We start from the raw sequence: 12,649 nt of genomic DNA, 5'->3' as shown, positions 1-12,649 counted from the left end.
ATGAAAGATGGGGGCTCTTTTTCTGCAACCCTCACCCTCTGAGAAGTGGTTTTTACGGTTTTTGCTTTATGCTTCCCAACCAGTTTGTCAACCGGCTATCAGAGCCTGTGTCTGGCGTAGCTGCCTAGGGTCCACGCAGGTAGGAGTAGGCGCACGGTAGATGAATGGAGTGGATTTTTCCTTTATTGTCATATGAAATACAGCCTAGAAAGTGTTATGTGTAAATAATGGAGGACTTGTTATTTCAATGCTCCCGGTTTTCATGCCAAGCTCTGAGTCCATAAATTCCTCTGATGGGTACTATATCTTCTTCCATTCTCACTACTAGCTCACTGTCCCTTATGCCAAGGGTAAGAGGAACAAGGTCTAACCTGATAGTTCAGCTCCTGAATAGTCTTTTTCTTACTTGGTTTTCATCAAGGCTGGTAAGCCCTTCTGTTGGTTTAGGGCCTCCCTCTGTCTCTTAGTGATCTTTCCCTTCCTTGTTTTACCCTATCCCCCTCTTTCCTGTTGCTGCCTGGACTGGGTACCTGGTGCCTCTTAGCTGACGAGCTCCCTCGCTGCGCCCCCTCAGCAAACTGTATTATGGAGGCTGACCAGCACCTAAGAGAAAGGCTTTTTACCTAAAGCTCTGAGCAAGACATCCTTGACCTCTTTGTTCCTCAGGCTGTATACAACAGGGTTCAGTAGGGGGGTGATGACTGTGTAGGTCACGGAGATGAGTCTGTCCTGCAGGGAATTTTGGGATTTGGGTTTTAGGTATATGAAGGAGGTGCAGCCATAGTGGACGATGACCATGGTGAGGTGGGAGGCACAGGTGGCAAAAGCCTTCTTCCGGCCCTCAGCAGAGGCCATCTTGAGGATGGTGGAGACAATCAGGACATAGGAGATGAAGATCAGCAGAACAAGGACGCACAGACTGATGAACAAAGTGATAAATTCTTTGATGGTGGTGTCAGCACAAGCCAGCTTCGTTAGGGGCCGAATGTCACAGAAGAAGTGGGAAATGACATTGGTGTCACAGAAGGGCAGGCTGAACACAGAAGACACCTGGATGATGGCTGTGCTCAAGCCAAGGCTCCAGGATCCGCTTGCAAGCTGTATACAGGTCCTTTTGCCCATGATGACCGAGTACCATAGGGGGTTGCAGATGGCCATGTAGCGGTTGTAGCCCATGGCCGTGAGCAGGAAGCAGTTGTTGATGCCGAAGGTGAGATACAAGAAGAGCTGAATGGCACAGTCCGGAATGGAGATGGCTTGCTGGGGGCTCAGGAGACTGGACAGCATCCGGGGGATGATGGCCATGGTGTAACAGGTCTCAGACATGGACAGGATGCTCAGGAAGAAGTACATGGGTGTGTGAAGTTGACGGTTGAGGCGGATAACCGTCAAGATGATGGCATTGCTGGCAAGGGTCAACAGGTACAAGACTAGAAAGACCACAAAGAGGATAAGTCTGTGCTGCCACCCAAAAATGGAAAAGCCTTCACAGGTGAAGTCTGTGACCGCAGTAAAGTTGGGTCTTGGCATCAAGGGGAATCTGGGTCTGAAAGAGATGAAGCGGGAAGGTTGAACATCCAGGCTGGAAATGGGAGACTCCAGGCTCCTCATCAACCACGTGCAGGGACTCAAAACGGGTGTCGCTCCAGGATTCTGAATCTCTTTGTTCTCAGACACTGGCCAGCTTCTCCAGGTCTTCCCAAGTTCTCTGGGACCTGGCACTGGGGGCAGATACAGGGGGGTGGGGACGAGAGTAAATATGTACAGAGAGTGGTAGCAGCAGCTCACGTGCTTGGCTGGAGCAGATGCAGAGCAGAGAAGACTCTAGAGTGAGTGCACAGCACTGGACGTCCACCTCAGCTCACTGCTTCAGTCCAGCAGTGACAGTACTTGCCAGAGCCAGTTGTGAAGGGACATGCGTAAGGCAAGAATTCAAGCCAGGGACAGATCGCCATTGGCGGCACGCTTCTGGGAGGAAGGAGGCCAGTCTGGCTCTGCTCATAGCACAGAGCACGGCCTTCTTCCTGCTTCCACTCAAAATCAGATGCCTAGAAGAGGCAGTGAGAGGAGACACTGCCTTCTCCCCTTGAGAGTCTTGTGGACCCAGGACATTCTGTGACCCAGAGCCTGCTCCTTGCTTCCTTCCTATGTTCCCCAAATACCACTGATTTTTTCAACATCTTTGTCCCCTTCTGTTTGAAGGGTCCTTTCTGCTTGTTTCCTAGTCTCTAAACAACAGTAGAGCATCTTAAACATCCTAAAGGTTTGAAGTAGCAATAGCTAGAAGAAAACAGTGATAAAAAGAACAAAATATTTAAGTTTGTAGAAGTCTCTGGCTTTAACCCCAGTGTAAGTGCAGGGATGCTTTTCTTTGCTCATTTCATTTATCTGCGTTTGTTCATCGATAAAATAGAATAATATATTCTCACAGTGTTACTATGGAGATCATATGAATTACTACGTGTGAAAAGCCCAGCGTAGTTCTTGGTATGTGAGAAGCAAACGGTATGTTAAATTCCTGCTCTTTCATGCAGCCTCCCCTTCCCACTCTCTACTGGGTTCTCCTCGGCCAGACCCCCCAAACACATACACTGTTTCTCATGTTCGTGAATGGCTCTTGTCATTGATTCCTCGAATCTCTATTGACTTAGAAGCCCAGGCCCCACTTCCCACCTCCTGTCTGGTTCTAGATTCTGAAATCTGGATGGGGCTGGAGCTGGTCTGGGGTCCACACACCCCCGTGAACAAACCCCAGCTCCAACCACTTCATGTGTGACCTTAGAAACATTGGTCTCTTCAGGCTTCAGGGCCTCCCTCTGTAAGGAGAAGACAGTGCTGATCTCCACGACAGAGGAGATGGAAGAATTACGTGAGAAGGTGGCGGGAAGGCATTTACCAGAGGGCCCAGTGTACAGTAGGCCATCAATAAATGGTCACCATTGGTAGAGATGAGCACAGATGCCAAAGTATGAATATTTTAGGTCGTTGTATTATCCTCACTTCTCCCCTCCCAAGCCTGGCTCAAGGTTAGAAGGTGGTTGGTCTTCATCTAGAACATATACAACAGCTTGTGGGGTTGAGGGTCCTTCTCTAGCTTTTGGAAGCAGCAGGGGGGAGGAGGAGGTGGGAGGGCAGGAAATATGCCAGCAGGGGAGCGAGTCCCCTGGACAGGGAGGGTGTGGGTGTGGGCTGGGCTGGGTAAGCCATTCCCAGGGCAGCTGCTCTGCAGACATGCCCGTCTCCTGGAGCTCCTGCCTGGGCTCCTGCATTCACAAAACACTGATGTTCGAGCCTGGCCCTCACCTTCCTAGCCTCTGGTTGGTATCTGGGGCAAGAAATGGGAGGCAATGGTGGGGACTTCCATATTCAGGAAATAGGCTTTTTCTGGTATAAAGGGGACTCTTAGGTTCACTCTATCAGAGTCCAATGTCCTGTGGCTCGCCGCCAGCCCTGTGTACCAGGAGCGTGATAGAGGGTGAGGGTTGGGATGGCATGCTCCCAGTTCCCCTGGCTTACCCTGCGTGATGCCCTGAATGCTGTATTTTGGGGTCAGTGGACCAGTTAAGCCCTTTGAAAGTTCTGCCTGAGATTTTCCAGTAGGGCAGGGGAGTCCCTACCGAGTCAGACAAGAGTCCCCGCTCTACTGAGTCATGGGGGGTGGTGACTTACATCTCTCCAGGCAGGGCTGAGACTGGCTCTAGCTTCAGAGAGTAACACTTGAGAGTGTAGACCCACGATTGCCAATGCCCCCGCTCCGTGGGGCAGGCACAGCTTGCACAGATTCTTCTGAAGGGAGGGAAGATCTGAGAACTCACTGGGGTTGGCCGGTTAATTCTGCTCCTGATTGTTCCAGTGTGGGAGAAGCAGAAAGCAGCACCAGGCTCCCCTGTGCCTTCCGTAGCCCTGCCCCTTAGGTGTGGATTGTAGGCTGAGGGAGGACTATGCTCCTGGCCTCTGGGGTCTCTCTCCCCGAAGCCACAGTTATTGTCCCCAAGGCCGCAGTGGCAAGATCCAAATCTCCTGATGTCTGGGGATCTCATGAGACGCAGGGTCATCAGCCTGATCCCACAGACTGTGTGTGCGTGTGTAGGCAGCCTGAGGTTCCCCAGGAGCAAAGCCTTTGCATCAGGATGCAGTCCTGCTTTGCTCAGTTGATGGGGAGGAGCCCTGGCCTCAGGATCCAGATGTCTAAGGGAGCAGGCAACCCACGCACACTCGGATCTCCTGGCCCCTTCCATTTCCAATGTTCTGGAGCTGTGACTCATTCACTCCTAGATGCTTTCAACAAGAGCTCACGGAGCACATCCCACGTGCCAGGTGCAGGGAGCGGAGCAGAGCCCGGGGCCAAGGCGGCTGTACTGCGTGCCAGCTGCGTGGCTCTGCATGTCCCCCTCCAGGCCATCACTGTGTTACAGGGACATCGGAGACCCTCATCCTGAGGAAGAGGACAAGGGAAGCCTGACTGGAGTCATTCCTGCCTCTCCCACATCTCCCCCTACATTTGTGCAAGCAGCAGACCCAGTCTTGTTTGCCTTTCCTGCCATGAGCCCCAGACAGGCTTTCCCACAGGCTGAAGGCGGATCAGACCCCAGATCCGTCAGCTTCCCTGGGACTCGGTCTCCTGGGTGTTCCCTAGTTCTGGTGCCTGGTTCATGCCTTTCTCTGGGACACCTGTCAAAGTGGGAGAGCCTCCCTTTCTAAGAAGCAGCAGACTGAGGCATGAGTACTTGAAAGTAGGGCAGTCCATTAACCTCTCATGTCCCTGAAGCGTTGACTCGGGAGAACCCAGAACCACTTGGCCTTCGAGGCCATGAAGACGAGAGAGCCCCACAGCAGAGAGACACATACGGACTGTGTTCACCACTGCAGGGGTCCAGCACACAGCCCTGTGGGACCGTGGAAACCGTCTGCAGCGGGGGTGGGGAAGGGAGGGCAGCAGGTGTTACCAAGACGTGAAAACCATGGGTTAATCTTGGGCCTAATTTGTCCTTTCTTTGCAGTTTTTCTAGTAGCTTGATTCACATATTTATGCATCTCTTTGGAATTAGAAATACAAGGGATTTGAAACCCATGAGAAAAGAGGAAACCCTGATGGATTGAAATTATGAACTGGAAAATGAGTACGTTTTTAGAAAATGTAAGATTCTTAGTGTATGTTTATCTGACATAAGATGAGTTTAGATGTAAAAAGACTGTGAAAAATCTGGAGTGGATGGAGGATTTTTTCTGAGAAGGGAGAAAATACATTGGTTACATCATCTGTCTATTTTGGCAATTTTGTCTTTTCCGTTCTGACTTTTTATATCTCCTCCTATTGCACCCAGCGACGGGCTATGATACAGTATCGAAAGCTAGTCATCCCGGGGGCATTTTTCCTTTTTTTCAGATTTTAATGAAAATGCTTCTCCTGGGGCAGCTGGGTGGCTCAGCTGGTTAAGCGACCTGCCCTCGGTTTTCGCTCAGGTTGTGATCTCACGTACTGAGATGGAGCCCATCAGGCTCCGCACTCCGCGGGGAGTCGGCTTGAGATTCTCTCTCCACCTCTGCCCCTCCCTGCCACACCCCTGTGCGCTCGCCCTCTCTCTCAAATCTTCGAGGTGTTTCTCATGCTTCTGTCCCCATGAAAGGGGATGCTGAGCTGTACATGCCTGACAGATTCCCTCTGTCAAAGGAAGGAGGGTCCCTTCTGTTCCCAGTCCGTCTGCAACGTTATCACGAGTCCTCTCCTGAATTTTCAGCTGGTTCCTTTTCTATATCCATGGGTACAGTGGATACAGTACCCATGGATATAGTATATACATGGATATAGTATATACATGGATATATACAGTATGCTTTTTCTCTTTAATTGGTTAGGGTGCTGAATTACATTAATAGATTTTTCTGATGTTGACTCATTCATTTTTAAGGAAAACCCTTAGTCAAAAGACCAAGACCAGTATACACGACTGAATTCAATTAGCTATTTTTTCATCTACCAGTTATTTGCTAATAATTATCTCTTAAATATCTTTCTCTTCTTTGCCTATTTTTGGTAACAAACATTTGCAATTAGCAATGTTTTTCAGTGCTGGGGAAATTTCACGCCTTGTCTAAGCTCTGAAGCTGGTATCTTTTCTTGTTTGTTTTTTTGAAAGAGTGGTTTTTTTTTTTTTCCCCCACTGCTTTTCCATTTTTGTGGGGTTATTATTCTAATAAATTTTTTATTCTTGGTATAATTATGGTAATTTATATCTTCCTCTGAATTTGCCCATTTTACATGCTTTTTCAAATATTTTATGTTGTTCCAGATATGTTTTTATAATTATTTTATGTGTACCTGTCTTTGTGGCCTTTTTTCCTAATTTTTAGTCTGATTTATCTTCATTGTTGAAGGTTGTTTTAAATTGATCTTTCCAAAGATTCTGAATTTAAAAAAATAACATTTCTGTTGTTTCATGTTTACTTTGGTATTTAAATTCTACTTAGTTATTATTTGTTTCTACTTCCTTTGGGTTTATTTTGTTCTTTTCCAAGCTTTCTGGATTAGAATCTTTTACTTATCTTCCCTCTTATAGTAAATACATAAAGCTATAAATTTCTGAGAACTGCTCTGGATAGCCCTCATTTACTTTGATATGTAATATTTCTGTTTTAAGTTGTAATACTGTGTACTTTAAAAATTTTTGTTTTTGTATATTCTTTATTTTTTTTATTATCTTAGTCACCATACAGTCCATCATTAGTTTTTGATGTAATGTTCCATGATTCATTGTTTGCACAGAACACCCAGTGTTCCGCGCAACATGTGCCCTCCTTAATACACATCACTGGGCTCACCACCCCCCCCACGCTCCCCCCAAATCCACAGTTTGTTTCTCAGAGTCCATAGTCTCTCACGGTTCATCTCCCCTTCTGATTCCCTCCCTCCATTTGTCCCTTCCTTCTCCTAATGTCCTCCATACTATTTCTTATGCTCCACAAATAAGTGAAATCATATGATAATTGACTTCCTCAGCTTGACTTATTTCACTCAGCACAGTCTCTTCCAGTTCCATCCATATTAGTGCAAATGGTGGGGATTCATCCTTTCTGATGGCTGAGTAATATTCCTTTGTATCTGTGGACCACATCTTCTTTATCCATTCGTCTGTTGAAGGCATTCGGGTCCTTCCACAGTTTGGCTATTGTGGCCATTGCTGCTATGAACATTGGGGTACAGATGGCCCTTCTTTTCACTACATCTATATCTTTGGGGTAAATACCCAGTAGTGCAGTTGTCAGGTTGTCGGGTAGCTCTATTTTTAATTTTTGAGAAACTTCCATATTGTTTTCCAAAGTGGCTGCACCAACTTGCATTCCCACCAACAGTGTGAGAGGGTTCCCCTTTCTCCACATCCTCTCCAATATTTGTTGTTTCCTGTATTGTTAAGTTTTGCCATTCTGACAGGTGTAAGGTGACATCTCAGTGTTGTTTTGATTTGAATTTCCTGATGGCTAATGATGATGAACATTGTTTCATCTGTCTGTTAGCCATTTGTATGCAGGAAAAAATATCCAATGGAAAAAAGTCTCTTCAATAAATGGTGCTGGGAAAGTTGGAGAGTTACATCTTCTTTAACTCCTTTTACTTAGAGGTCTGTGAACAGAATAAGAGTGAGGCAAGAGTCAAGGGTCTAGACCTTGGAGTCACAGAGCTGGGTTTCTGTCTCTCTGTGACTTTGGAGGAGTTGTTCCTTCTCTCCTTGTTTCCACTGCCTTGTTCATAAGATCTGGGGGATGATAGTACTTCCTCAAGCAGCTGTTGTAAAGATTGGATGAGTAAATATTTGAGTAAATATTTGGCTGGCATGTGAGTATTTATGAAGTAAATATTCCCATCTATGAGGAGGAGTAATTAAGGGTTTGGCTACTTTTTTAGGATGGGGCTTGATTTCTTAATGCATTATGGTCAATGAAAATTATTTATATAATATCAATAGTTCAGAATTTGTTGAGGCATTCTTTAGGGTCCGAATAGTGGCCATTCTTGGTAAGAAGGTTAGGCTTTTAGATCAGGCTTTTTAATTGTCCTTCTACCCTTTTTAGCCCTCTTGACCCATTGGATGTTTTATTAGTTTCTGAGAGAACTGTGTGACGATCTCCTGTTACTAGGTATTAAATTTCTTCCAGTAGTTTTATCAATTTTTGCATAATACAATTTGAAGCAAGGCTGTTCGGACTTTATAAACTCATGAATGGAATAATTTCCTGGTGAATTATTTTCCTTATCAATAGTCTAGGTCCTGGGCTGGTTTTCACTTGGTATACAATTTTTGTCTGATGTCAGTAATATTACATCAACTTTTTTTGTCAACATTTTCCCGCATCCCATTTCAACCTCTTCATTTTCAACGTATATCATTTTATTTTCATAGTGTAGTGTCAGATTATTAAGATTCAGTCTGAGAGCCTTTTTGTTTCAATTGGTTAACTTAATCCACTCACATCTTTTATAATTAGAGAAATTGCTGGGTATTACTGTCACCCTCCATTTTCCATTTACTACAATTTCTTACTCTGTTTGTTTCTTCGCCAGGCTTTTGTTTGACTGACTCATTTCTGGTTATATATACACCATTTCTAGTCATCCAAAAGTCAAACTGAATTTTTACAATTGAGTTTAGTTTTTATAAATAATCCAAATGCAGAATTCAAAATACAAAATGATATTGCATTATTAAAACAGTTGTCTACCTGCGATTCTTGGTTCTTAGAAGTTAGCTCTTCTGCCTCCTCCTCTTGGTATTCTCGTGTTTCTATTCTATGTAAAATGCCTGTAGTGATAAATCATTCCTAGATTTTAGGCATCCCCTCTTGCCTTCCCAGCTCACTTACAATACTGTGCACACATGAACACAAATATGCCCACATACTTCTCCTCTTGTCATCCTCCTACCAAAGATGAAATCTGTTTTCAGAACATACGTCATTATAATATGCAAATATTATTCTGAGCCCTGTAGCATACTGTACGTCTGTCTCTTCCAGGGCAACTTTTGTTTTCTCACTGGATTTTGGTAACTGAACCTTTCAGTTGTCAGTTCTGAGGAATCTATAATTACTCCATCCTCACCTTTTTCTTTTCACCAGAGCAGTAAGACCTTTTCCCAAAACTAGTTACATACGGTCAGACATATCTAGTCATTTCTGTTTGTCTTTCTAGATGGATGAATGGATGGATGGATGTCCATCTCTGTTTGGCTTGCTAGGTAGCTTCTCTTTGTCTCAGACCACTGTTCTGCAGTCCTCTTGCCTTCCGCTCCAGTCTGGCCTGGGGTGTTTGTGGGACTCCACTAGGGCTCTAACACTGGAGCTTTCCTTCATCAGTGTTCTCTCCCCCACACCAACCCCCTGCTTTATTAGAGTAAAATCAACAATAGAAACTGTGTATGTCTAAGGTATAGAATGGGATGATTTGATTATACCTCGTGAAAGGATTGCTGCAACCAAGCTAGGTAACACATCCACCACCATGTGTGTGTGTCTGTGTCTGTGTCTGTGTGTCTGTGTGTCTGTGTTGGGTGAGAACACTTAAGATCGCTTCTAGCAAATTTCAGATATACAATACAGCATTATTCGCTGCAGTCTCCATGCTGCACAGTAGATCCCTAAAACTTATGTTATGATTGAAAGTTTGGACCTTTTGACCAACATCTGCCCAGCTCCCCCAGCCCCTAGCAACACCATTCTACTCTGCTCCTGTCACCTTAATGTTTTTAAATTCCAGATATGAGTGAGATCATATAGAGATCATACAATATTTCCTTTTTTGTGTTTGGCTTATTTCACCTATTGTAATGTTCCCCAGGCCATTCATGTTGTTGCAAAGGTCAGCATTTCCTCCTTTTTTTATGGCTGGATAATTTGAGAATGTATGTGTGTGTGTGTGTGTGTAAGCACGAATGTGTGTGCGTTCACACCTGTAGTCTCCCACATCCTCTTTATCCATTCGTCTGTTGAAGGATACTCACGTTTCCATATCCTGGCGGTTGTGAGTCACGCAGTGGTGAACAGGGGAGTGCAGCTCTCTCCCTGTAGAACACCCACTGTGCAAATTCTGGAAGAACATATTTAGAGAATTAAGAGAATTGGAATAAAGCCACTGTCAAGAGCTATGAAAGGTCTGAGATTTAACTTACTTGCAAGCTGGCAAGTTATCCTGATACCATGTCACAGAGGCAGGCAGAAGACACAGATTGCCGGGTCTGAGACAAAAGACCTCATTCCTCACAGGCAGAATATTGGCATGGGCACTGGTTCTTCGAGCTCTGGTTCTCACACAGGAGCACAAAGAGGGCCGGGAGATACTTGAACATGCAATGAGTTGCATTAGAAAAGTGGAATTCTGAGCTTGGGGAACCAGAATCTGATCTAATGGGCAGTAAGCCTGCCTGCCCTACTCTCCAGAGGGACACAGCAGCATCTAGAATGGAAGGAGGAAGTCGTGTGGGACGGCAGGTGGGGGTAGGTGTGGGCGTCTGGAATGAAGTGCGGGTGCACGGGGCCTCACCCATGAGGGAAGAGCAGCATGGATTTTGTGTGGGAAACGTATTCTTGAGAGCCTAGTTGAACCATTTGCTGTAAAAATAAAAACAATAATCTATTTTGGGTTTCAAAATTTGGAAAGGCTCGCTAATATTTGAGCCATTAAAATAGCAAAGAATCTTTATTATGTTTAGATTAGAAGCAGGTAATAAAGGTCAGGATAAACGGTTATCTATCTTGATAGAAATGTATGTATTCGAAGATATGAAGACAAGAAGTCAATGAGAATAAATGACAGAAATTTCTTTGCAGCTGGCAGGAAGAAGGAATAAGAAAATGTAAAATAATACATTTAAAAAAGAGAGCAGAGAGTATGATTAACGCATAAAGTCCTCTGAGCTATTAATTTAAAAGAAAGTAGAATTGAAACCACTGTGGGCAATTTCTAAGTATATAGGCCTGAAAGATTAAAAAAAAAAAACCCTCAAAACTGAGTTTGATCAGCGAGCAGCACAAATAAAAGATCCCGCACACACCTTTGGTTCTTTTTCATGCCAGTGGGTGACCCCATCCACACCATGGGAGAAGAGCCAGGAAACACTCTCAGGAGGGTGGCAGGGGCTCCTGTGTGCAGGTAGCATGGTAAGACTCTGAGGTCTGCGGTGGCAGAAGCAGAGAAGGGGTGTGATCCGGGCCTGTCTATTAAGAGTGGTGTGAACAGAGCTAATGTAGGCTCATTCAGCTCTCGCAATAGTAGAAAGTGCACAATGACATATTTGGTTCGAATTCAACCTTTGTAATTTGGAAAATCCCACACACTGAGGCACTCTTCAACCCCAAAGTCTCAGCTCGGTTTCTCTTCCTTACAGTTGGCCCCAAGGATTCAGCCTCCTGAAAGCTGCTACAAACCACATGGCCCTAGACCCATTCAGAACCACTCTTCATTTCCTAAATGTGACACCATCATCTCTACTAGTGACCATAATCATGGCTGACATTTTTAAAGGTCTTACTGTATCCGTCGTTTTTCTTACTGGCTTATGCTTTAACCTATTTGAGCCTTATGGTATTCCGACCTAAGTACTCAAGTGACCCCTTGTATAGATGAGGGCAGTGTGTTATGGAGATGACTAGACCCTGCCCAAGGTGAAATAAGATTCAGTGGTAGAACCTTCTGGCTCTAGAACCTTTCCTTAACCACTGACCTGTAGTAATTCTCTTGCTGCTTCATTAGAATCTTTCTAAATGCAGATCCCTCTAACTAGATCCCCTCTATGACGCACACATTGGTCACCTTTCCCTTACTAGTTTGGATAACGTCTTTTCTAGTGGGTTGAGACCCTCAGTCTGGTTTGGTGCCCTTGTCTTCTGCTTCTTTAGCATCCATTACTCATCCCCATCATAGTCCCCACTATTCTACACTGTCATTCCCATTTATTTTTCTCTCCTAATGGTGTTTTGAGTTCCTGAACATCAGATGCTCTAATTTATTATTCATTCAGTAAATGTTTACAGAGAAAGTAGTTTGGACTAGCCATTGCATCCATAGATCCTGTCACATGTGGGGGATGAGAAGATGCTCAAACAAATAAATAAATGCTCTTTTTTGGGATTCCTCTCCCCCTTAAGATCAATTGCAAATTTTATTGCTAATCTCACAGAGAAAGGTGGGAGTCAAATACATAGCCACATTGAATGAGTTATAGAATTGATTGTATATACAAGCTTCCTGTGAATATTGCCTTTTCTCTTTGGATTCCTGTCCCCACTCTAAAATCATTGGCAGTTTTCCTGGGTAAGCACTGGGTGTTTCATGTCTCTACTGGTGGGAAGCCTCAAGTCTTAGCTGTACTTAGTTTACTTAGATAGCACCTACTCTTTTCTAAACACTCTGCAAATATATTAACTACTTTGATCCTCACAAGTCTGAAGACATCGCTGTCATTTAAGCCCACCTCAGAGACAAACCGAGACAGAAGCAACGTGCCTGTAGGGATGTTGCTAGAAGGAAACAGTATTCAGTCCCAGGGAGTGGGATGGAAGCTCCAGATTGAAGCTTTCCATCGCGGAGCCCTCTTGCCTCTCACTACACTCTTTCCTCTTTGAGACCTACTACGGGAAATTGCATGTTGACACCTTCTTT

General features: G+C 44.8%; 1 protein-coding gene across 1 annotated transcript; it reads right to left on the bottom strand.

The window, feature by feature from the left end:
- Positions 1-603: 603 nt before the first annotated feature.
- LOC116859931 (olfactory receptor 10J4-like) lies at positions 604-1,530 on the bottom strand. The gene has a single exon (XM_032845659.1). It carries the CDS (start codon positions 1,528-1,530, stop codon positions 604-606), a length of 927 nt encoding a protein of 308 aa, XP_032701550.1.
- Between the last annotated feature and the right edge of the window lie 11,119 nt (positions 1,531-12,649).

The sequence above is a fragment of the Lontra canadensis genome, unplaced genomic scaffold, assembly GCF_010015895.1.
Source record: "Lontra canadensis isolate GAN:19392208 unplaced genomic scaffold, GSC_riverotter_1.0 scaffold168, whole genome shotgun sequence".
NCBI classification, from domain to species: domain Eukaryota; kingdom Metazoa; phylum Chordata; class Mammalia; order Carnivora; family Mustelidae; genus Lontra; species Lontra canadensis.
The sequence above is the reverse complement of the archived record's forward strand: the minus strand, read 5'-3'. Positions and strand labels throughout refer to the sequence as shown.